Source organism: Carlito syrichta, unplaced genomic scaffold, assembly GCF_000164805.1.
Source record: "Carlito syrichta isolate Samal-C Ts95f unplaced genomic scaffold, Tarsius_syrichta-2.0.1 Scaffold308841, whole genome shotgun sequence".
Classification (NCBI taxonomy): domain Eukaryota; kingdom Metazoa; phylum Chordata; class Mammalia; order Primates; family Tarsiidae; genus Carlito; species Carlito syrichta.
In genome coordinates this window covers 2,140-25,941 of record NW_007252937.1, presented here as the reverse complement: position 1 = coordinate 25,941, position 23,802 = coordinate 2,140, and the positions used below count along the sequence as shown (strand labels likewise).

Below are 23,802 nucleotides of genomic sequence, written 5' to 3'. Positions count from 1 at the left end.
CCCCGCAATCCCCCTACTGGGAATATACCCTGAAGAACGCAAATCACTCTATAAAAAAAATACCTGCACACGCATGTTTATCGCAGTGTTGTTCACAATAGCAAGAACCTGGAAACAACCATGCTGCCCATCAAAAGAGGACTGGATTTTAAAAATGTGGTACATATACACGATGGAACACCACGCAGCCATAAAAAAGAACTAAATCATGAACTTCGCAGCAACCTGGATGGAACTAGAGTCTATAATACTGAGTGACCTCTCACAGAAACAAAGATCCGAGTATCACATGTTCTCACTCATATAATGGACCTTGAACATCCAATGTAATACTATAAGAAAATGACTGATGGTACTGGGAAACTATGGGGTGGGGGGATGGGATTAACAGTAGCAAATATCTGTCTGGGGATGGGAAAACACCTCTTATCAACAGGGTGCCTGAATGAAACGTAATTGTACACCTAACCCTTAACTGTACCCCACAAAACCATAATAAAAAATATTGATTAATAAAAAAAAAGTATTGTTTCACAAGGTATTTCTGAAATATCAGATGGGATGCTTGGGTGGAGATCCTTACTCAAATTCAATTAATAAGCATGATTTCAGATACAACATGGACTCTGCCCACTCATGTTTGTAAATGATTTATTTGTATCAACCCCAAGGCTATTTGACATGTAAATATCTCTTTTTGACAGTTGATTTCTTCATTTCTTCTTTTTGGAAGATAAATAGAATCTAATCTAATACTCTAATGTTAATGTCTAGAGAGCAACAAATGTGCAAACTTCAATATAATACACAGAATTTAAATCATTAAATTAAATTCTCTTCACTCCATCGATAATTTCATCAATTTCCGGTATAGTTACCACTCACATCACCCAAAGAACATTTTACAATTCCTGCTCAGTCTGTCCAAGGATGAAGCAACACTGTCTCACCTTGAAAACTGGCTCTTCCCCAACAAAATCCATAAAGCCATCCCCAAGTTATTTTGTTCTTTCAGCTTCCATTCACGTAAAATAATGCTATATCTAGCATACATGAAATTTTCACCTTTGACAAAGACTCCTCTCTGCTCAGAGAATGAGGAACCACAAATTATTTTCAAAGTTCTTCATTTCTTAGAAGACAATCTGAGGAAGAAAACTGAAAATGTGTTCTCCTAAGTCTCACATGTGCTCCATGAAATCAATTAATGCTTTTTCCTTAACTAGACTGTTGTTGTCTCTTACTGTAGTCACAGCAGGAATGGCAGCAAGTCCGTATAATTTTCATTTAGCTTCTATGATAAATAATGTGCAAAGTCTAGAACCAGTCCCTGAAACGGTGCAGAGCTATTTCCCTGAGACCTGGATCTGGGGGCTGGTGGTGGTGGAGTAAGTAACTTCACTCCCCTCCATTTACTGTGTGGGAGGGATTGTGGATCCTCCAGTACTTTCAATTTTAGGATGATATTTCTGAAAAGTTATACATAGTTATCTTAACCTTTTACTTTTTCAGGAGAGAGTGAAGTAAAATGCTATAATTGTATACATTCGTTAGAACAATTGTCTGAGAGCTGAGCAATTCTGAAATAAGTATTTCTGAAACTGTAGGAAAGTAGTCATGAAAATTAAAATATCCAAGAGCCATACATACTGCCTCGTACCATTCAGGAATCTTTCCATAAACAGTAAGGCTAGAATAAGCATATAAACATATCAGGGTACATTAATTCAATGGTCTAATTGATGGATCATGATTCTTAAAAATGCTTATTTATAGGATTGTAGAGGAGTGAACTGAATCATGATTTAAATTTTTTTTTTAAAGCACAGACGTATAGGTTATTACCATAGGTTGGTAAGGAAAAGAGGTACCATTTAGTACCTTTTTCTTTACTCAGTTCCCAGCACATAATCTGATATGCATGTGTGCACACACCCACGCACCCATACATAGACTCAGTTCTTGACATTAGCGTTATGCATATTGATCCTTGATGAGAAAAGATGACTCACCTACTTTCTTTCTGCTCTTCACATTGTCCCCCTCCCAAGCTCATCAGGTGCAGCTGAGGTAGGAGTAACAGTCCCTGACACCATCACTTCATAGGAAGGCGGGGGCCCTCTGCCTATTGGAAGACAATGGACTTGGCCTCTCTCCCACTGCCTCTCTCCGGGCCTTCCAGCCCTTCTTTGGGGAGCTCACAATGCCCTACTCCGTGGTTTGCAGAGAGGCCTTCACGCTCAAGGCCACCGTTTTAAACTACCTTCCCAAATGCATCTGGGTAAGAAAAATGAGGGCAAATTAAAAGGGTGGATAGAACCAGAGACTTCTTTGGTCAGTCAGCTGATTCTGTTCCAGGACTAAGGATAGTTCAGGGAATTATGGGTTGGCACTGCAAATATATAGTCCTTAGCAAAGCAGGACATGATCACAGAAATAATACAATGTTATATATGTTCCAAGTGCTTAAACCATGGCTCTCTAAACCATACTCTTAAAAAAAAAATTCTAAAGCTTGCAGAATTCTTTGCCATAAGTTAGTTTTTTTTGGGGGGGGTATTCTTATTTTAAAGACGCGGGGTACAATTCAGGGTTAGGTACACAGATGGTCATTGTACAGGTAAAGTTTGGCCTTCACTTTGGTCCCCACTTCACATGGCTTGAGATCAGGTGCCCTTATTAATGAAGTGTGCCCCACCCTCCACTCTGGCAGTTTCTCACTACTGCCAATTCCTTTCTTACAGTACTATGATAATTGCTCAGGATCCACTTATGAGTGAGAGAACATGTGACACTTAGTTCTTACAAGTTAGTTTTTATGCCAGGAAGATTCTTGAAGCTAACACAAAGCTCAGCTTTCTAAATTAAGTGTCTTTTTCCAAGTCCTCATCTTGAAATCTCCACAGTATATAGTTTTAATTTCTGTTATAGTATTTATCTCTTTGTAAATTATGTAATAGTTTCATGTATCGATTATCTCTTTTGCAAAACAAGATCCTCAAGATCAGGAACCTCTTATATACCAACCATAGTGTTCCATGCCTTGTATAGAGTAGACATGTAATACATGAAGGAGGAGGCAGAGAAGAGAGAGAGGAAGGAAAAATCGGGAAGAAAATATACACAGCAAGTAGGAACCCAATAGGTAGTGCCCCCAAAGGCAACACACAATTGCTACTTTCCCCTTTCCTTTGCTGTTACATCTGTAGATTTCTCCAATCTACTCTAATATAAATGCCAGTTCCTCCTAATAGATCACCAATCTTGATTTGTGTCATTGTCATTTTCTTGCTTTTTTTTTTTTTTGAGTTGGAGTCTCACTCTGTCGCCCAGACTGGAGTGCAGTGGCCGCTCCCGGCCACCGCAGCCTCAACCTGCTGGGCTCCGGCGATCCTTCCGCCTCAGCCTTCCGAGGAGCTGGAACTACAGGCGCGCGTTACCACGCCCGGCTAATTTTTTGATTTATTGTAGAGATGAGGTCTCGCCAAGTTGCCCAGGCAGGTCTCGAACCCGCAGGCTCAGGCAATCCACTCACCTCAGCCTCCCAAAGCACGGGATTACAGGCTGAGCCACCGAGCCCAGATTGCTTCTATTTTTTTTAATTTTTAATTTTAAAGATGTGGGGTACAATTCAGGGTTAGGTATATAAATGTTCGTTATGCAGGTACCCTTGTTAATGAGGTGTGCCTCGCCTCACCTGCCCCCTCCCCAGTAGATTCCCACTACTGCCAAGTTCTTGCTTCTTAAAGCATAAATTTCTGTCATACATTTTTCTTATAACTCCTGATTTACTATAGCATTCCACATTTGACTCCAATTCTACATGTTCATGTCTTTTCATCATTTCTGTCTCTTTGCCTCACTCATGGGCGATAGGCCAATGTGCAGCTGAAAGCCTCTCCAGTCTTTCTAGTTTCCCAAAATAAAAACAAAGAAAAATCCTACTGTATCTGTGGAAATGAGCGACAAACCTCGTCTTGGACAGTGACTCCTAAAACTCTGGGTGAGTGCCAGACCTCAAAAGTGTCCATCAGTCAACAAGGATGGTGGATATCTGAGCATTCCTTTCATCATACTCTGTTTGCTTCCTGTAGATACAATTCTATAAAGTTAATTTCTTTCATTTTTATTTTTATCCACAATGACTGCTTCCTACTATTCTTCCGAGTTGGTCCCTACAGTCATTATTTTTGGACTTTGGGTATTCAGTTCAATTAGCCTCTTTTTTTTTAACTGTTTATTTTCTATTCTGGCCAGTTGTAAGGTTAAAGTGCAGCCCTTAAAGGTGATTGAACTGCTCTCAATGGATATTCATTTTTTCCATTTTCTTTGTTTTAGGAAATGTGAACTTCTCGGTGAGTGTAGAGATGATTCAGTCCCTAGAATTGTGTGGAAATGAGGTTACTGAGGCCCCTGAAATTGGGAGGAAAGACACCCTATGGGTGGAGGTAAGGCAGCATGGCCCACTGAACATTTTTCTGAGTTACTAACTGTATGAGTAAAACACAGTGTGGACATTCTTGAGACAACAAATTAATATCATATGCAATAATCTATCCTATAAAACTAATAAAATTTCCTACCCTAGATGTATTGCAGGAAACACTGCCTGCAATTGTAAATAGTGTTTTCCATAAATTATTTGAGAACGATTCCATTTTTTTTACCTTCACCTTTCTCCTAAGATACATATTTCCCATACCTATTACCTTGGATTCACTGCCTTTATTATCTCTTCTCATTTTCTGTCCACCAACCTCCCTGGTTCTTTCACTTTTATGGCATTGTAATAATTTAATAATAAATAAGATGTTAAATATCATTTCATGTAAACCCTGCCCTTCAAAGAAAGGATTCTACATTTGCCTCCTGTCAGCAGAAGTTTATGCCTTTTTTCCTTTTCTTTCTTTTCCCCCCAAGCCTGAAGGGATTGAGCAAGAGAAAACTTTCAACTCCATGACCTGTGCTTCAGGTAAGAGTCCATCGACACAGTCATAGTGGGAGCAAAGCTACACAGGGGTACAAACTTCAAGTGACAGTATACATGCATATATATTATCTCCCAGTTTTCAGTGATTCACTAAAATCTGCAAAATACTAAATATTTCTTTATTCACATTTTATAGATGAAGACAGTGAGCTCAAAGGAGTAAGCTAAGGTAACTTAGATGGTACAGACAATGCTGGAGCTTTCTTATTCCACACTTACACTCTTAGGTCAATAGCCCAGTAGCTCATTAACAAGCTTGGCTTTAACATTTAGAGTGTCCCAGGACTAGGAGGAAAGAGAGTAGAGGCATGATAAGTGTGAATCACAAGAGATCGTCTGAAACAGATGCTGATGAAACATATGGCACTTTGTACTCATCTCACTAAAAATGTTATAAATGGCAAAAATTTACATTTGACTTCATCATATTATTAAGAAACAGTTGTAGCTTTTATACAGTCCTGCCACATTCATATTAGTTCTATGCCCAGAGTGTATACAACACTATATTTGTCATTTGAGAAGCATTAATTTAAGGTGTATTCATGTTATTTATTTATAAACATGAGAAGACATTCAAATGTTGCATAGAATATGGGAGGAAGTGAAATAACATGCATAAGTCTTAATAATTCTATAATAAATTAGAGAACCATAGGTCTTTACCAGCTTCCAGTCTTCTTTTAGAGACCTGCTGGACACAGGATGCAAAATATGCTTAAGTGAGAAGGAATGGACTCTAGAAGTCACATAAGTGCCCATAGGAAATGGACTATTTAAGGTAATTTCATCAAGTCAAATTCTTATTACTTGCATCCAGTTTCCCTCAAGGAGATGCAATAATACTACTGCTAACTATAATAATAACAAAACAATAATAATAATTGCTAATATTTATTGACACTTAATGTGTTACAGATACTGTTCTGAATGAATGTTTTACATGTGTTCATCAGATCATCACAATTTACCCAACATCACAGAGCAGGGCCAGAATCATATCCAATGTGGCTCTGAAGCTCCCACTCCATTATACTCACTACATTATGTTGTAATCACGGATGCCCTTCTTTGATAAGGGTTGTTTGTTTCTAAAGGTGCTGATATGTCTGAGCAGCTGTCTCTGAAACTCCCATCAAATGTGGTCAAAGAATCTGCCAGAGCCTCTTTCTCAGTTTTGAGTGAGTCACTTTGCACTTAGTAAACTTGAGTCAAAAGAGTCACCACTGTATATTTTGTCTATATATCTGCATCTAATTATCAGATTATTATTGTTTATATTTTTATTAGGGTCCTGGAAGTCCTCTCGGTAAATATAACATTTCCTGTACCTAAATGATAAGAGTATATGACTCTAAATATAAAAGTAATTTGTTGTTAATAATGTTAGCTACTTATGGACTGAAATTACTCCAATATTTAATCTTTCACATTCCCCGGGTGACATACTAGGTTCTGCTATGGAAAACATACAAAATCTCCTACAGATGCCCTATGGCTGTGGAGAACAGAACACGGTCCTATTTACTGCTAATATCTATGTCTCGAATTATTTGAATGGAACTCCACAGCTGACTCAGGAAACTAAGGCCAAGGCCACTGGCTATCTCGTCAGTGGTAAGAGAGGGAAATTTTTACTTTATTACTCTAATGAGACTTTTCCCAACTAGGCTTAAGTTATATCATGAAATATCAGCCCATGGTGATGATTTTTATGGGAACAAAAACCTTCCCACATTCTAGTAGGATGTTGTGTTTTAATATGTCTATAATATCCACAAAACTATGACAGATCCTCCACACAGGGGATTATAAAATGTTCATTGCTCCTGGATGATCGGCCTGCACATAGAGATGGCCTGCCTTTCTTGAATGCTTCATGAACTATTTGAAGCTTTCCATTTCAGGTTACCAGAGACAGCTGAACTACAAACACCAAGATGGCTCATAAAGCACCTTTGGAGAAAAATATGGCAGGAATGAGGGCAACATTTGGTAAGAAAAGAAAACCTATTAGTTTCAACTATGAGTTCAAAGCACACAAGTATATGACCTCTCTTAGTCCATTTTCTGTTGCTTATAACAGAACATCTGAAACTGGGTAATTTATAAAGAAAAGGAATTTATTTACTACAGTTATGGAGGCTGAGAAGTCAATGATCTAGATGTTACATCCGTCGAGAGCCTTCTTGCTGGTGGAGACACTCTAAAGAGTCCCAAGGTAGGCAGCGCATCACATAGCAAGGGAGTCGAGTGTGTTAACTCAGTCTCTCTTCCTCTCTTATAAAGTCACCAGTCCCACTCCTATGATAAACGATTAATCCATGAATAAATTAATCCACTCTTGATGGAACTCTCAACACTGCCACATTGGAAATTTAGATTCAACAAAAATTTTGGTGAGAACGAACAAACCATTTCTAAATCATAGCTTTGCCCTATTTAATTCTTACAGCAACCCTGTAAAATGAAAGTTATTAGCTTCATCTTACATAGAAGAAAACTAATATTATGTTTGGATAAATAAATAAATAAATCAGTCATGAGCATTTGATAAGTGGCAGAACTGAGAATACTTTGAAGTTGATTTTTTTATTCAATATACAAAGACCTTCTTCCTTCTCATGTTGCTAAGAGCACATCAAAAGTTTATGATTTGTTCACTTAAGTTGCTCAGCATTGAAAAGTATTAGAAATATGCTAGAAAAACTGTAACTATTACTCACAGAGCATACTTCACTACCTTCTACTAAATGACATTCCTCTCTTCTCCTCTCTCTCTCTCTCTCTCTCTCTCTGTCTCTCTCTCTCTCTCTCTCTCTCATTCTCTCTGTCTCTCTATAGTCTGACCACACAGGCAAACAAGGGAAAGGAAAGTGGCAAAGGAGAAATATGATGGTAAAATAAGTATTTATTAAAACAGGACATTATAAGTTAGCCCATTAGAGTACAATATAAGCTTCAGAAAAGAAAGTAAGAAGTCTATGAGAATAAATAAATACATAAAGCCCAGAATGTAAAAGTAAATGCCTCCATTAACCACCCAAGGAAGCAAGAAGGATTCTGAATCCCTATAATGACATTGAAGTGCTTTAGGAAGCAAGAACAAGTTGATAATGTATTTAATAACATGGGAAAGCAAAACCAAAGAATATAGAAACTTCTAAGTTAAAAGAAAGTCTCCAGACTCTCTGTAGCTGCTCATTGACTCTCATGGGGGCGCATTGTGAGGAGGAATACTATGTGTGCAAAACAAAGTATTAAGGTACTACATGAAAACAAATAGCCTCAACACTGCATTCTTCCTCTCCCTAAGGCTCACAGCCTTTGCACCGAAGACTTTTGTTCAGGCTCAAACCTACATCTTCATCAACGAAGCACACGTCACCCAAGCCCTCAGGTGGCTCTCCCAAAAGCAGAAAGACAATGGCTGTTTCAGGAGCTCTGGATCACTGTTCAACAACGCCATGAAGGTGAACTATTCTGCAAACTTTGCCTGAACCTCCTGATCTATCAATGTAACATCCTCCAAGGATGAGGGGAGGAAGGAGACACAGGGAAATTGCAAAGATGAAGTCCTGGATAATGTAGGAGGGCACCAGGGAAAGAATATTAGCCCTTCTATAGAGAAGGAAGAAATTATTTTGTGTGAGGAGGTTACTTTACCTGACAGAGACGAGTTCCCAAGGAGAGTTTCTATCAAACAAGAGAAAACTAAAATTTGGAGTTGAAATTAATCAAAATTCATCTCAGTGTCTCTCACTCTCTTGCTCTCTGTCTCTTTCTCATGTCCGCAGGGAGGAGTAGAAGATGAAGTGAATCTCTCCGCCTATGCCACTATTGCCCTTCTAGAAATTCCTCTCCCAGTCACTGTAAGTATCAGTTCCCCACCATAAGAACTGTCAAGTTGCTGTCTGGAATGCCACTCCATCAAAAGCCAAGTTTCAGGTTTCTTTGGCTCAGTGATTGAGGTATTTCTCAGATTGATAAGTCTTCAGTCAATGCATTCAGAGGGATTTCTATCTGTCCCGTAATGCCCTCCAACTGTGTACCAAAACGAATCCTAAAACCACATGTTTTCTAGTCTTATTATTTAGGACTTAACTATACAGCTAAGAGATCTAAAATATTTTTCTATTTAAATATTACTGGGTGGGGGCTGATTGGCAGTAGTGGGAATCTGCCGGGGAGAGGGCACACCTTATCAACAAGGGTACCTGCATAATGAACACTTTTATTGTACCCCACGTATTTAAAATAAAAAATGTATAAAAATATATATATATCATGAACACCTGTTGTCTTTTGACTGTCTGAAAACCATGAATGGCACCTGCCTCGCAATATTCAGTTCATGGCTTGCTCAGTCCTCTACTCATCATCATTTGACACCACTCCTTCTTTGGCCTGTATAGCACCCTGTTGTTCGCAATGCCCTGTTCTGCCTGGAGTCAGCCTGGAACACAGCAAAGGAGGAGACACACAGAAGCCACGTCTACACCAAGGCATTGCTGGCCTATGCTTTTGCCCTAGTGGGAAACCAAAACAAGAGTAGAGAAATACTGAACTCACTTCATGAGGAAGCTGTGAAAGAAGGTAAGAACAAATTTTAAAACTTTTCCCTTCCACTGACTTATGTAATTTATTAAATAAATTTATTAACACTAATTCTATAAAAAGCAGAAGAATATATTCTTCTTCACGGAAATCAACAAGCTTTATCTTTAATTCTTTATTCAAGTCATATGTTGCAAGATCAGAGTTCTACTTGCAAAAATATCTCCTCTGGGAGTACGTGTTAAACAAGATATAGCATAATAGTGCCACAGATAAATTATAAGATTTTATTTCTACCTGCTAAAACCAATATGATAGATAATTGCATACATGCTCGTATAATGTTTGCCTACATATTTGGATGAAGAGGTACAATAAAGAGTCATAAGAAAGGAAATGCAATTCCATTTTCAAAGTATTTTTATTCCTATTCACAAAAGTTTTTGAGATCAATAGTTAAATTTTATATTCTAAAGTGTACGCCCATTCTCAGAAAACATCACAAACAGTAAAAAAAAAAACCTCTCTCTACCACTTTTCTCTTCCATCAGTCCAAGTAAATAAACATTGAAGAGACTGGTGAGATTGCTCTATGCTTCCTCCTCCATCCATCTTCCCTACCTTGGTCCCACAGGACTAAACCAAGGTTAGCAAGGAAGTGTGACTTAGTTTTAGGAGCTCGCAGCAGAGAGGACTTTGTTTATCCCCTGTATTATTTTCAGCTCCGTATATTATAAATGTACATTCAGAGGCAACCCCTTCGGGTCCCCTCCCACTGTGGGAGCTTTTCTGTCCTCAATAAATCCTGCTTTCTCACTTTATAACAATAAATAAATAAATAAATAAATAAATGTGCATTCACTTATTATTTATCCATTATAGTTCTCTCCTTTTTCTTGCCCTTAAGACAACTCAGTCCATTGGGAACGACCCCGGGCATCTGTGGTGCATTTTTACCAACCCCAGGCTCCCTCTGCTAAGGTGGAGATGACATCCTACATGCTCCTTGCTTCCCACACAGCCCAGCCAGTCCCAGCTTCAGAGGACCTGACTTCCGCAACACACATTGTAAGGTGGATCACAAGGCAACAGAATTCCCATGGCGGTTTCTCCTACCACACAGATTGGTGATTCCTAAAATGTCTTCTTTTCTAGGCTCACCTGGACTTGGCAACTGGGAGGCTTGAAAATGGAACAGTTACGAAGAAAAAAATAAAATTATTAAATGATAGAAGAGGTATTTTGGGATATTTGAGGATATTGGGGAAATGAAGGAAAGACCTAAGACATTCCCCCAAAAAATTGTTCCCTAAATCTATGTTAATATATTGTCAACATAATGACCCATATCAAACAGCTTTTCTCTCTAAAGCTGTACTATGGTCATCGGACACATTCTAGACCAGGGGTTTTTTTTAGCATCGGCACATAGATATTTGGGGTCAGGTAATCATTGTTGTGAGAGGCTATTCTTGGCATTGTGAGAGGTTAAGTAATATCCCTGACCTCTTCCCTACTAGATTCCAATAGTGCCCCACTCCAGTGGAAACAAGGCAAAATCTCCCCCAGTTGAGAATCATTGTTATAGACTGCTTTCCACATCTTCAGAATCCTACATGAAATCCTTGAAGGTAAAGCAAAAAATTGTGTGATTACATGGAACGTGACTAAGTGGAGTTCCCCTTGATATTTTTAGAATGATTGAGAAGTTCCATCTAAAGCCCTCCCAGGAACTCAATTTCATCCCTCCTTTCTACCTTCCCTGAGAATGTTCGTCTCATTTCCACTTTAAGTTTTCTTTAAGCTGAAGCTCTTGAAATTTCTTTTTTTAAACTGTAATTCTGAAAAATACTTTATTAAAAATATAAACGATTGTGTTAAACATCCGGAAAGTCTGAATTTTTCCTCTTACATGTCTTTGTTCAATATCTAGGATCTACACTGTAAAACGTTTTCAGAGAGATTAAGCAGGGGAAATAAAAACAAACTAGATGAAGAGAAAAAGAAACTTAAGAAAGTGCAACTTGCCTTATACTGTTCTTTTTATTTGCAGCCAATTTTTATCACTCTTCCACCTATCATCAATCATCTAGTTAACAATGGTCATTATTTTTGTGTTAACTTATTAATTTTGACCTATTCTTTGCATAATACATCCAAGAGAACTGTTGAAAAGAAAGAGCAGACCACAGCCTCTAGATATATAGAATAGTTCCCTAGGACCACAGAAGTGCAGATGAAAATAATTTGTGAGTCTAATTAGCATTTTATTTTATTTTATTTTATTTTATTTGGAGAAACTGTAGCATGATTTTAATAATTCCAGGAAGACAGAGAAAAAGAAAAAGTAGTTAGTAAAGATATACCCTGGGGAGAAAGCCGGCTTCCCCAGTGGTGGCTAACACAGACTTTTGGGCAAAATTCCAGCTATCAAAAGTTTACTCTTTGGGTGTGGTGTTTACTCATCTCTTCCAGGACACCGTGGTGGCTCTCCATGCCCTGTCCAGATGTGGGGCAGCAACGTTCACCAGAACTGGGAAAACTGCACGGGTCACTATTCGGGATTTACAAATCTTTTCCACAAATTTCCACGTAAACAACGGCAACCTCCTGTTACTGCAGCAGATCTCATTGCCAGAGCCACCTGGAGAGTATGTCATAAAAGTAACTGGGGAAAGATGTGTTTATCTTCAGGTGGGACTCTGAAGTTACATTGGGAGAGTCAACTTTAAACTCTCTGGTTGAAATGGAAGCTCTACTCTTTCCTTCCTGGGCTAGTAAAGGGTAAGGCTGGAGAGGTTAAATAATGAGAAAGTGAGGGGTTCCAAGAAAAGAGAGAAACTGATGGTAGCTTTGGTGTTCCACAGACATCCATGAAATACAATATTCTTCCAGAGAAGGAGGACTACCCATTTGCTTTGAAAGTACAAACTGCCCCAAACTTGTGATGGACCCAAAGCCCACACAAGGTTTCAGATTTCACTGAACATCAGGTAAGACCTTCTGACCAAATTACTGGTTCCAAAAGCTAACTAGAACTATCAGAAATTAATAGTCCATTTAGAAGCAATGTGATTAGAGGACTATAATTTAGAATTGGTATATCTATTAATGAAGTTAGCCTTATTGCATTATAAAGTGATCTTTAGTAAGTCTTTGTTTTAAAGTTTCAGTAATGCTTTAAAAACATTAAAAAGCAAAGTCTGATATTAAATATGCTAAATAAAAATGTGGACTATTCAAATACTCTAATTTTTATTTTTATTTTGCACTAATTTTTGTCCAATTCATTGCTAAAAATTCAATTATTTTTCTCAAGGATTTGTGCTTTGAGTTGAAGTATTTCTTACTTCTTTTGAATAATTAAATCTTATTTAATTCTTTTTTCTTATCAAATGGATAAATAATAAATGTTAATATTAAATATAAACTATAAATTAAGTATAAAATATAGAGGTCACCCTATCATAACCCATCAAAAACTTAGGAATCCTAAGAAAACAGAAGCGAACAATATTGTTATGTATCTAATATTAATGATACTAATATTAAAAACAAGCCATATTCCAGATAACCAGCACAATTATCAAACATCAAATTATTCAAAGTATACAGCATAAGAGATGTATCTGTGCAACATCTTGGAGCTTCTTTGGGGAAACATGACACATACGAGTTAACTAAAATATAAAAGAAATGTATGCTAAATAGCAAATGAACAGTATAATTGAGTGTCCAAAAACTGTAAGTATCTTTAAAATACAGATTAGGAAGATTCACTAAGAGACTCTGGCGTGATAGTTTGCGGGTAAGTCCTGAACATGTGTGATTTTGGCAAGTGCAGCTCTGATGTACATTTAGGATTCCAACATCAATATTGTATTTCCAAGGAACACAGAGCTCTGTGGATAATGTATTTAATAACATGGGAAAGCAAAACAAAAAAAAATAGAAGCTTTTAGTTAAAAGTTAAAATGTTAGGGAACATTTTCATGGAGATGGACAGGTTTATGATGAGGTTTGAAGAAGGAAATGTGACTTTTCTTCGTATATTAAACCCTCTCTCTTTTTTCTTTGATACTGCAGTTACACAGGGAGCCATCCTGTTTTCAATATGGTGATCATTGATGTAAAGATGGTATCTGGTTTTATTCCCCTGAAACCAACAGTAAAAATAGTAGGTGTAATGTTTTAAGTCTACTGGACCACATACAAAAAGATGCTCTGTATCACCAAACTAAAACCATACCAATATCAAAGCCACATCAATATCATCCTGTCTCAAAAAAAAAATATTTTCCCCAAACCCAGGAAATTAAATTATTTATTTAGCTCTAAGCTATGGGGCATGTGTGATACCAGATAAATACATGGGTCATCCCTACCCTTAAGCCTCTCATAGTCTAGTTAAAAATTAACGGACATGGGCATAACGATCCAAAAAGACTAACTATTTTTCAAGTCTCATTTAATCATGAAGACAATTTAAAGAAATCCTAGCTCTCACTTACTTGAAGAATGATCTTTCATCCCTTATTACAATTTGTTCTATTCCAAAAATTTAAGAATGAAAAAAATCAGTGTGAACTAGAATGGTCGAAGATGCCAGAAGATCGATGTTACTTGAATATTGAAGAATGGTAGGAACTTCTGACCTGAAAATAATTAGCTTCCTTCTCTTAAAAGAAAGTCAGATGATTTTCTTACAGTAAGAACCTGACATTGTTGAATCCTATCTCAAAACATGATTGGAAGGAATCTTAGCCTTCACCCTGTTTGAAGAGTGACCATTCATCTCTTACTACAATCTGCTCTAGCTCTCACATTGTTCTCATATCTGCTCCCCAACTTTTTGAGTTCCCTAATTTTCTTCATCTTGAAAGATCCACCTATGTGAGCCGGACGGAAGTTCTAGGTTCTTGATTACTCTTACTTTTTCTTTTAGGTGACAAATCTGACACTAAGTTTTTCCTTCTCGGTTCTGCAAGACATCCCAGTAAGAGATCTGAAGCCAGCAATTATCAAAGTCTACGATTACTATGAGACAGGTGACGAAAAAAACTGGGACAATTAAACAATCTCAACCAGAGCCAAGAAATAGATCCTGTTGTGACAATTATACCTTTATTTCCTCCAAGATATATATTGTGGAAGCTACCTATGGAACAAATTTATCAGTTAATATTCATTGAGTCAGGAACTTAAAAATTTTAAAAGAAGGATAATATATTGTCACTGTCCTCAAGTAGGATGGGTCATTCTCTTGGAAGAGGGAAAGAGAAATAACTAAATCAATCAATGACTCAACACTTCTGCTCAGATGAGATGTATGTCAATTCTATTTACATTTTGTTGGCAGTCACACAACCTGGTCTGACTTCAATGCCTTAGTAGTGAGTAGTGGGGTGGTATGACTCCTCCCACAGGCAGGCACACAAGTCACATGGCAATTTGCAGAAATACGTAGTTCTTTTACAGGGACAACAGTAAATAATTAAGAAAAATAATGCAATTCCATACAGGAGTGAAGCACAAATATAACTTAATCTACCCAACTGTCTCAAAAGCAAGTCTTTTTGTGTGTGTTTAAAGTTATTTTAAAGTTTGTTTTCATGTAGGAAACATATATTTCTTGTTCAGTTTATTTCTAGGTATTTCATTGTATTCTTACTGAAAATACTGATGTGGTCTTTTGTTATATAAACAATTAGTTGTTATCTATAAATATTTGTTATGGACTTCTCTTGTATTACAATATAACTAATGCCATAAAATACACAAATTTTAAAAGCAAGGCTGGACCAATTTTTTATTTATGATTAAATTCTATGAAACCTTTCAAAATCAGTCCATTCTCCTTGGTTATCCTGCAAACTCAGATCGCTGATGGGTGCAAGAAAAGTTATAATTTTGTATATTATCCCATTTTTTTCTTATTGTTAAAGTGAAAGTGACATTTTATTCCAGTTTTCTGTATTCTACATGGAAGCAGAACTCCAAATCAACATTTTGCAACTCATAATGAAATAATGGGTCTAAGTCTTGAACACCAGCAGTCGCTAGCATCGCAAAAAGTGAAATAATTAGACACTGTGGATCCTGGTGGATGAATAAAACACTAACTATGAAGTAGCAATGTCAAAAAAAATCAGATCAAATTCTGCTCAAGCCTTAGACACACCTATTAATGTTTAGAAAATGCAGAGCTCAAAGAAACCTGTTAAATTATATTTTAAGGAGATCATTGGCAAAATTCATACTGTGGAAAGCAAACATTCCAATTTCTCCAATAAATAAATCATCTTAGCAAGTAGTCACAAAGTATGTATCTAATTTTTGAATCTCAATTCCAAAAATTATGACGTTTAATAAGCAATTAAAATTGTCACTGGTTGAATATTTAAATACTTATGATATTAAAATATTTTTACCAAATGTTTATGTATGATAATGATATTTTGTTTCAAAAAATAATCCTTATCTTCTGGAAATATATACGGAAATAACTGCAGATTTTACTTCAAAATGATAATAGGAGATTATCATGTACAGTGGTAAAATGTAGATGGCAATATGGATGAGATATGTGAAGAGCATAATTGTACGTGGGTTAATGGATATTGGGTCTGAGTATTGTAAGTACATTTTACTATTATAGTATGGTGAGTATGTCTGGATTCATTATGCTATTTTGTTTAATTTCATTTTGTTTGAAACTTTCCATTATAGAAACTTAAAATTAAGAGTAAATAACAAGAAAAGTTGCAAAGCTATTTAAACTGAACAATAATTTAAACATTATTTAGAAAAATGCCTGGGTTATTTAAAGTGAAACTTGTAATTATACAAAAGGGGACCCCAATAAATGGAATTATTCTTTGGAGGGTGGGCACTTTGTGTCCAAGCTTCCCTTGCTAGGTAAGTGTTCTAGGAACTCATTGTCATCGGTGTACCAGCTAGTATTGTTGTGAGAGCTTGCATTTGGTTTCAGTGAAATTTTTTTTTTCAAGATTTCTTTCAACCCATTTGGCCCATTTTACGATAGGTGATTTACGAGCACACCTGCCCACACCACACTGAGTATTCAGCAGTTTTTTTTTTACCAAAAATGGCATTTACACCTTGCCCCACCTTCCCTATTCACCCACTCTCACCCCGATCAACTGTTTTTTTGTTCCCCCAGATGAAAAAAGTTCTCAAAGGAAAACGTTTGCCCATGTGGAAGAGGTGAAGCAAAAACAGCAGAAACACTAAAAAGCATCAAATTGATGAGTTCAGAACTGTTTAGAGCAGTGGAAAAAGTGTCTCAATAGGTGTATTGCATAACAGAGAGTATCTGAAGATGGCTAAAGTTTAAACATGCAAGAATAAATCCATAATTTTTTATAAATAAGTTCCATAGTTGCCGGGCGTGGTGGCTCATGCCTGCAATCCTGGCACTTTGGGAGGCAGAGGTGAGAGGATTGCCTGAGCCCAGGGGTTGGAGACAAGTCTGGGCAACTTGGTGAGACCTCATCTCTACAATAAATCCAAAAATTAACTGGATGGGCTCACCTGTAGTTCCAGTTACTTGGAAGGTTGAGGCAGAAGAATTGCCTGAGCCCAGCAGGTCGAGGTTGCAGTGGCCATGAGTGTGCCACTGCACTCCAGCCTGGGTAACAAGTGAGACTCCAACTCAAAAAAAAAAAAAAAAATTCCAGTTTTTGGGTCCCTCCTTATATTTCATAAAACTAAACTACATATATTGAAAATTAAGAAAGATCTTAAAACATTATATGAGCTTTTGAAAAAAATAGCTAGAAATGAAAAGAAAAATATAAAGAAAGTCGACAGAGGAAACCATGAAAAACAGAAATCAATAAAATAGAAGTCAAATAAATGATAGACTCAAGAAAATAGTTTGTATTCTAAAGGATTAATAAATAATAAGTACTATTAAGTGATAAAAGTTAAAATAAAGATTAATATAATAGATAAATTTTAAAACCCAGATTAAAAAATTATAAAAAATAAAAATTATACAAATTATCAAATTAACTTGAGAGTATATGGAAAAATTGAATAAACAAATGACCAGAAAGAAATTGAATCAGTAGTAAAAAGTAGTTCTTCACCTACAAAAGATAGTAACCCAAAAATATTTTATAGAAAAGCTTTATCTAGCTTAAAAGAAAGAGATAAATATACTATTTAGTTAAGCAGAATAAGATTACCTACGAGTTTAATATCACTAGAGCATTAAAAAAACATCAGTCTTACTTCTGAATATAAAAGTTCAAAATAAAATATTGCCAATTTGTTTTCAACTGTGGATTATATTTAATCTTATAATACCTGTTACATCACTAAATTCCAGAAGCTCAACAACTCATCACAGTAACCCAAGCAGATGGAGACTTTATCACATTTAAAGTGTCCCTTCCAAAGCATGCTCATCCAGCAAGCAAACAGGGAAAGAGAGTGAAAAAGCTCACTGGAGGTTTTAATGCATCCAACCTGGCTGCAATGTACATCACACTCACTCTTATTCCATTAGCCAGAATGCAGTCAAATGATGACATCCTCTATGTGCATATCCAGGAGGAAAGGGAAAGAGATTTGGTGCAGAGCCAGCCAGTCTCTGCTATAAGCCAAGTATATCAAGGGTGCCAAAAAAATGTATACACATTTTAAGAGATGTTATCTATGTATTACTCTTTCGAAGTTAAATTGAATTAAGGTAGCAATGGGTAGTATGATGCTCGTTCAAAAGATGGCGTTAATATTTTGTATTGGTATATATGAAGTATTACAATTTTAATACAATTTTTTCCTTTCTTAAAATGTGTATATGTTTTCTGGCATAGATATATATGTGTATCTATGTAGCCATGTTCTAGTTATCTACCTAAAAATCTATAGCTTCAAACAAAAATGCATTATTTTTCTTTAATGTTTCTGTGAATAGACTGGGTTAACCCTGCAGGAAAATGCTTGGTTTCAGTCTCTCGTGCGGTTTCAGTTAGATGTTGACTGGGGCTACAGTCCTCTGAAGAGTCAACTGAACTAGATGTTCAAGACAGCTCCTCATATGTCATGCAGTCAATGCTGTCCAAGACCTGGGAGCTCATCTGAGGATGTCAACAAAAGTGCTCACACATAACCTTTCCCTCTGGTACAGGATTCTCACAACATGGTGGCAAGACTCCAAATGGGTGTGTCCCAAGTCCAAGCATTCCAGGGAGCCAAGGAAGAAATTAAAAGGCCTCTAAGGACCTAACTTTGAAAGTTACATACTTCCATCCTGTACCTTTTTTTCTAAAGCAAATCACAAAGAAAGCCCAAATGTAAGGGAGAAAACTACAAAGGACATAAATACTTGTTTATTGGGGAATAATATTTAGCAGTCGGATGCCATAATCTTCCCTTAGGACATTGGTGATTAGCATCTCTCCTGTATGCAAAATACACTCCTCCATACACCCTTCCATCATTCGATGTCTCATTATATTATGGTATTAGTCTCAGGCTTGAAATCTAAGAAGTATAATTTCTCTCAAACTGAAGACGTTTAAACTGAGGAGACAAGTCATCTGACATCACACAGCTAAGAACAGACATAGGATAACTTTAACAGCTATTCTTGTTCAAATTGGTACAGAACAGGAGACACATGTCAGTTATTGATCCATACCTACTCTGAAATCCAGCCAGGCACATGTCACCAATTCTCCAACTAGGGCTTAGTCCTGATTCCTCAGAGTAGTTCTCTGTTGGTCTGGGTTTATTCTACATGCTAACCCATCCTTTCTTTTCCTTAAGAAAGAGTATATGTTCTCAGTTGAGATTTCTCTGCCTTCTTTCTTTCTATACAATCTGAGGGCTCTGAAAGCTCTTTTCATTTTGAATTATCTCTGTCCTTTGAAGTCCAATCTGGCAGACTTCTACAATTCTTTTTTTAAATGCTGTGGGTTCCTATAAGTCTCAGTGAGATTTATTCCATAAGACAAAAACAACACTTACAAATCTCTTCAACAGAGGCTCCTCTCTACCTCAGGCTATCTATGAGGCTGCTGTGAGCAGAATTGTTAGAATCCCTGATGTCTAGCGTACCTAGGCATACCCTTCTACTAGTGTCTACTAGGCTTACCCTTAAGTTTTGTAGTATCAGTTTTTGTTTTTACTACCTGCTAGACAACCCTTAAATAGTTTTAAATCTTTTTTTTTTCTCGAGTTGTGGGGTACATGTGAGACTCTGCTACCTAAGTAGATTGCATGAAGGCGAGGTTTGGGCTTCTAGCGAACCCTTTTCTTCTTAGCCGTGAACACGGTACCCAATGGGTGATTGTGTGCCCCTTGTACCCTCCTTCCCTCCCTTTCTTCTTTAGCAGTGCCCAGCATCTGTTGTGCCTGCCTTTGCACCCATATGCCCAATATTTAGTACCCACGTTTGAGAGAGAGGATGCAGTATTGAGTTTTTTGTTTCTGCGATAGTTCACTGGGAATGATGGTACCCAAGTGCATCTATGTTGCTGCAAAAAACATGATTCTATTCTTCTTTTTGGCTGTATAATATGCCATTGTGTAGATGTACCACATTTTCTTTATCCAGTCTACTTTTTATTGCATGTTTTTGCTGTTGTAAATACTGCTACAATCGTTCTGAATATTAACACGAAATGTAACAGTCAAAACTTTGACTTTATCTTTATCCTGAGGTCATATTTATTGTCCTGGACTTGATTTTTCTCATGATACTGAGGAATAAACATAAAATAAATGCTTAAAAACTTTAATATTTAAAAACTTTAAAATATTAATGAAGAACACAAAAAGAGCAAGCAAATATTAAAACATTATGTTTTGGGAGGATAAGCTAACATCATAAAATATTGATTCTATCTAAATTTATGTATACAGTTCATGGAATTATAATTAAAATAACTTTTTATTTTATTTATCTATTTTTTGTTTCTTATTCCTTTTACTCATTATTGTGCTGAGGAGAATCAAGCATTGCTTATCCACAATTAATTTATTATCAGTTCTACTGTAGATTAACATTCAAGTCATATCCAGTTTGAGACTATTAAAATAACATTTTTAAACCAGAAATATTGATTTTATAATGTATATAAAAAATAAACATATAAAAATAGCCAAAAGACTTTTGAAATATATAAACCATGAAGAGTGACTCGCCCTATAAGATACCAAGCAGATTAACATCAGCAATTAAAACATCATTATACAAATATAGATAGAAAGAGATCAATAAGTCAAGCATAAAGTTTAAATTCACTTGTAAATTAATAAGAGAATTTAGTATATAATAAAATTAGCATCCCAAAATGGTGAGTGAAGTTTGGACTTTCAAAAAAAATGAATCTGTTGGTACAGATAAGTAGTATATAAAATAAAAAAGTGTGATAGTCCTCGTGAACTACAGAAAGTATTAGACACTTAGCAAATAATTGAATGTTTAAAAGGAAGCTCTAAACCAGGCTCGGTGGCTCAGGCTATAATCTCGCACCTTGGGAGGCTGAGGTGAGTGGATTGCCTGAGCCCGTGGGTTCGAGACACACCTGGGCAACTTGGTGAGACCTCATCTCTACAATAAATCAAAAAATTAGCCAGGTGTGGTAGCATGCACCTGCAGTTCCAGCTACTTGGAAGGCTGAGACAGAACGATCGCCGGAGCCCAGCAGATCGACACTGCGGTTGCCGGGAGCAGCCACTGCACTCCAATCTGGGCGACAGAGTGAGACTCCAACTTAAATTAATTAATTAATTAATTAATTAATTAATAAAAGGAGGCCCTAAAAAAAGAAAACAGGAGAAATTTATAAATTTGGAATGGGGAGAAACTTTAGAACTAAAACTCAAATTCAGAAATTATAAAATAAAAGACAGAACTATCCAACACATTTAAAACCAAATCCTCAGTGGAACAAAAAAATATATATATGCAATTTCAAAAAAAACAACAAGCTATGAAACAAAATACCTGTATTTAGAGCTCATATCACAGAAATACACATAAAAGAGAAATAATTTAGAAACTGAATTCAAGATGTGAACAAATAGCTTACAGAAAAGTCAGAGAAGGGAACATACAAATTGCTCTTCAATTATGAAACCATGCTAATTTTCACTTGTAAAAAGAGATATGCAAATTAAGACCAATTTGTGACATTATTTTTGACATATCTGATTGATGTAAATCCAAAAACAGTGACACCCTAATGGCAATGCTATTGGCAAACCCAGAACTCATGTATTGCTGATTCTAAAGAATATAAATTTGTATACCTCCTATGGAAGGTAATTTAGCAATGTCTATCAAAATGTTTTAGATGCATATACTCATTAAGTCAGAAATTCCATTTGTGAACATTTTTTCCACAGATATTCTTGCATATAAATGAAATGCTATATGCACAAAATTGTTCACTTTAGAATTATTTGCTGCAGAGTTTGTCAGAGACTAGTTAAATTGTGGTTTTTCAAAGCAATACACTAATATGTAACAGTAAAAAGAAAAAACAAAGACTGAGAAAACTATGTGATTTCTACCATATATTGTTAGGTTAGTAAATGCATAGCAATGTATATTGTATGCTAGTTTTTGTATTAAAAATTTTAAAAATAGGTGTACATATATACATATCTATTCGTATTAATTGATATCTAGAAAGAAAGTTTTCAAGTGTATACAAGAAGGTATTGGTAGTTTGGAGTGTAGAGAAGGAATAGAAAGTGAGTCAGTGCAGGAAGTTATAGACACCATATACTTTTTCATATTTTTGGAATATATTAACATATTTTGTTTTAAGAATTAAACTTAACAAAAAAATGATTTTATTTATGATAATACCCACAGCAAAATGTATAACAAATTTTATTTTTAATTATGTAAAAGTGACTAAAAGAAATTTCATATTTTTATACAAATTGAATTATTTATCTCAAGATTATGGATTAGAATTATCAGATTAAAGCATCATCTTGAGGAAGCGGCAAGATGGCGACGGGGCAACCTGGTCTGTGAAGCCCTCTGCAAAGGAGATCTGGAGTGGGTCTCTGACTCTCACCTCGGGGGGCTGCGGACCCCAACATCACAGCCTGCTCTTCATACGGAGCTCGGCCGTTGCCACCACAGGGGCATCACAACAGACTGGACAGTCACTGCGGTGCAAATGGTGCCACCGCCACCGCAGCCACGCCCCCACGCCGCTGCCACTGCCGCTGCCACAGCCTTCATGACAGCCGTAGCACATCGCACCACCCAGGCCTGAGGTAATCCACTTCAAACCCCTTCAGGGAAAATCTGCTGGGATCGCTGCCAACTCTCCTGCGACCAAGAAGTCCTGACCGCCCGCCATAAGTCTCCTGTTGTCTACCCCGAGGCAGGCAGCCATCTTGTTCCTGTCCAGCCCCACCCCCTCTGGGGCCAGCAGCAGAGATAGCACCGCCTGCTGGCGATTCAAGGTAACAACACCAAAACGGGAGAAACAAGCTTGATAAAGACATAGACCAAAGTGCTGAACGGAGGGTAATCTGAACTGCCCTTCACAGCAGACCAGGGGCAACTGACCCAAACTGAAAACCAATTTACCAGCTTGAAAAGAAAACTAGAAATCAGACCTGAAAGGACAATGGACTTAAACGGAATGTCTCAGAGTGTGCTTCATTGATTCTATTAGTTTAATGACTTAATTCTATTCATACTGTATTGTTCCCTTTTTTCTTTTTTCCTTTTCCTTTTCTTCTCTTTTCTTTTCTCTGTAAACATATATTTGTATAGAGGAACAGCACATTAATAAGGTGGTTGGTTAGCTTGTATGTTAGCATCACTATATGTTTTATTTTTATTTTTTGTATGAGAGTTGATTCATCTGTAGCTGTGGTCTATTGTTTTTATCTGTTTCAGTATAGGCCTCTCTCTCTATTTGTTGGCACACTCGTTTGTTTCCCTCCTTACTCCTCTATCTCTCCACTCCCCTCTTCAAGCCACTATCTGCTCCATTCTCTCCCCTCTGCTAACCACATTTTATTTCAGGGAATAAACCTACAGTCCCACTGCACGGAGAGATTACAGGGCAGTGGGAAATGGGTTCCACATTATCCACACACCTGTCAATGAATACCAGGACCTGCAGACAGATTTTGAATCGCAGCTCCCCCCTTAAGTAAATCTCAAAACTGCAAAAAGAACCACCTCCAACTTACAGTGCAACTCCAGAATTGAACAAAGTAAGAGGGCATACATAAAG

General features: G+C 36.8%; 1 protein-coding gene across 1 annotated transcript in view; it reads left to right on the top strand.

The window, feature by feature from the left end:
* Positions 1 to 14,595, top strand: part of LOC103268495 (pregnancy zone protein-like) — a gene marked incomplete at its 3' end in the record, with an annotated part of 61,549 nt that extends 46,954 nt beyond the window's left edge. Inside the window, 19 exon segments of the mRNA XM_021716561.1 lie at positions 1,227 to 1,388; positions 2,052 to 2,100; positions 2,102 to 2,281; positions 3,877 to 4,003; positions 4,339 to 4,448; positions 4,921 to 4,972; positions 6,088 to 6,169; positions 6,429 to 6,607; positions 6,898 to 6,985; positions 8,307 to 8,463; positions 8,788 to 8,862; positions 9,406 to 9,586; positions 10,455 to 10,664; positions 12,018 to 12,241; positions 12,415 to 12,479; positions 12,481 to 12,540; positions 13,634 to 13,724; positions 14,405 to 14,479; positions 14,481 to 14,595. Of these exon segments, the coding sequence (XP_021572236.1) occupies positions 1,227 to 1,388; positions 2,052 to 2,100; positions 2,102 to 2,281; positions 3,877 to 4,003; positions 4,339 to 4,448; positions 4,921 to 4,972; positions 6,088 to 6,169; positions 6,429 to 6,607; positions 6,898 to 6,985; positions 8,307 to 8,463; positions 8,788 to 8,862; positions 9,406 to 9,586; positions 10,455 to 10,664; positions 12,018 to 12,241; positions 12,415 to 12,479; positions 12,481 to 12,540; positions 13,634 to 13,724; positions 14,405 to 14,479; positions 14,481 to 14,595 (2,282 nt within the window).
* Between the last annotated feature and the right edge of the window lie 9,207 nt (positions 14,596 to 23,802).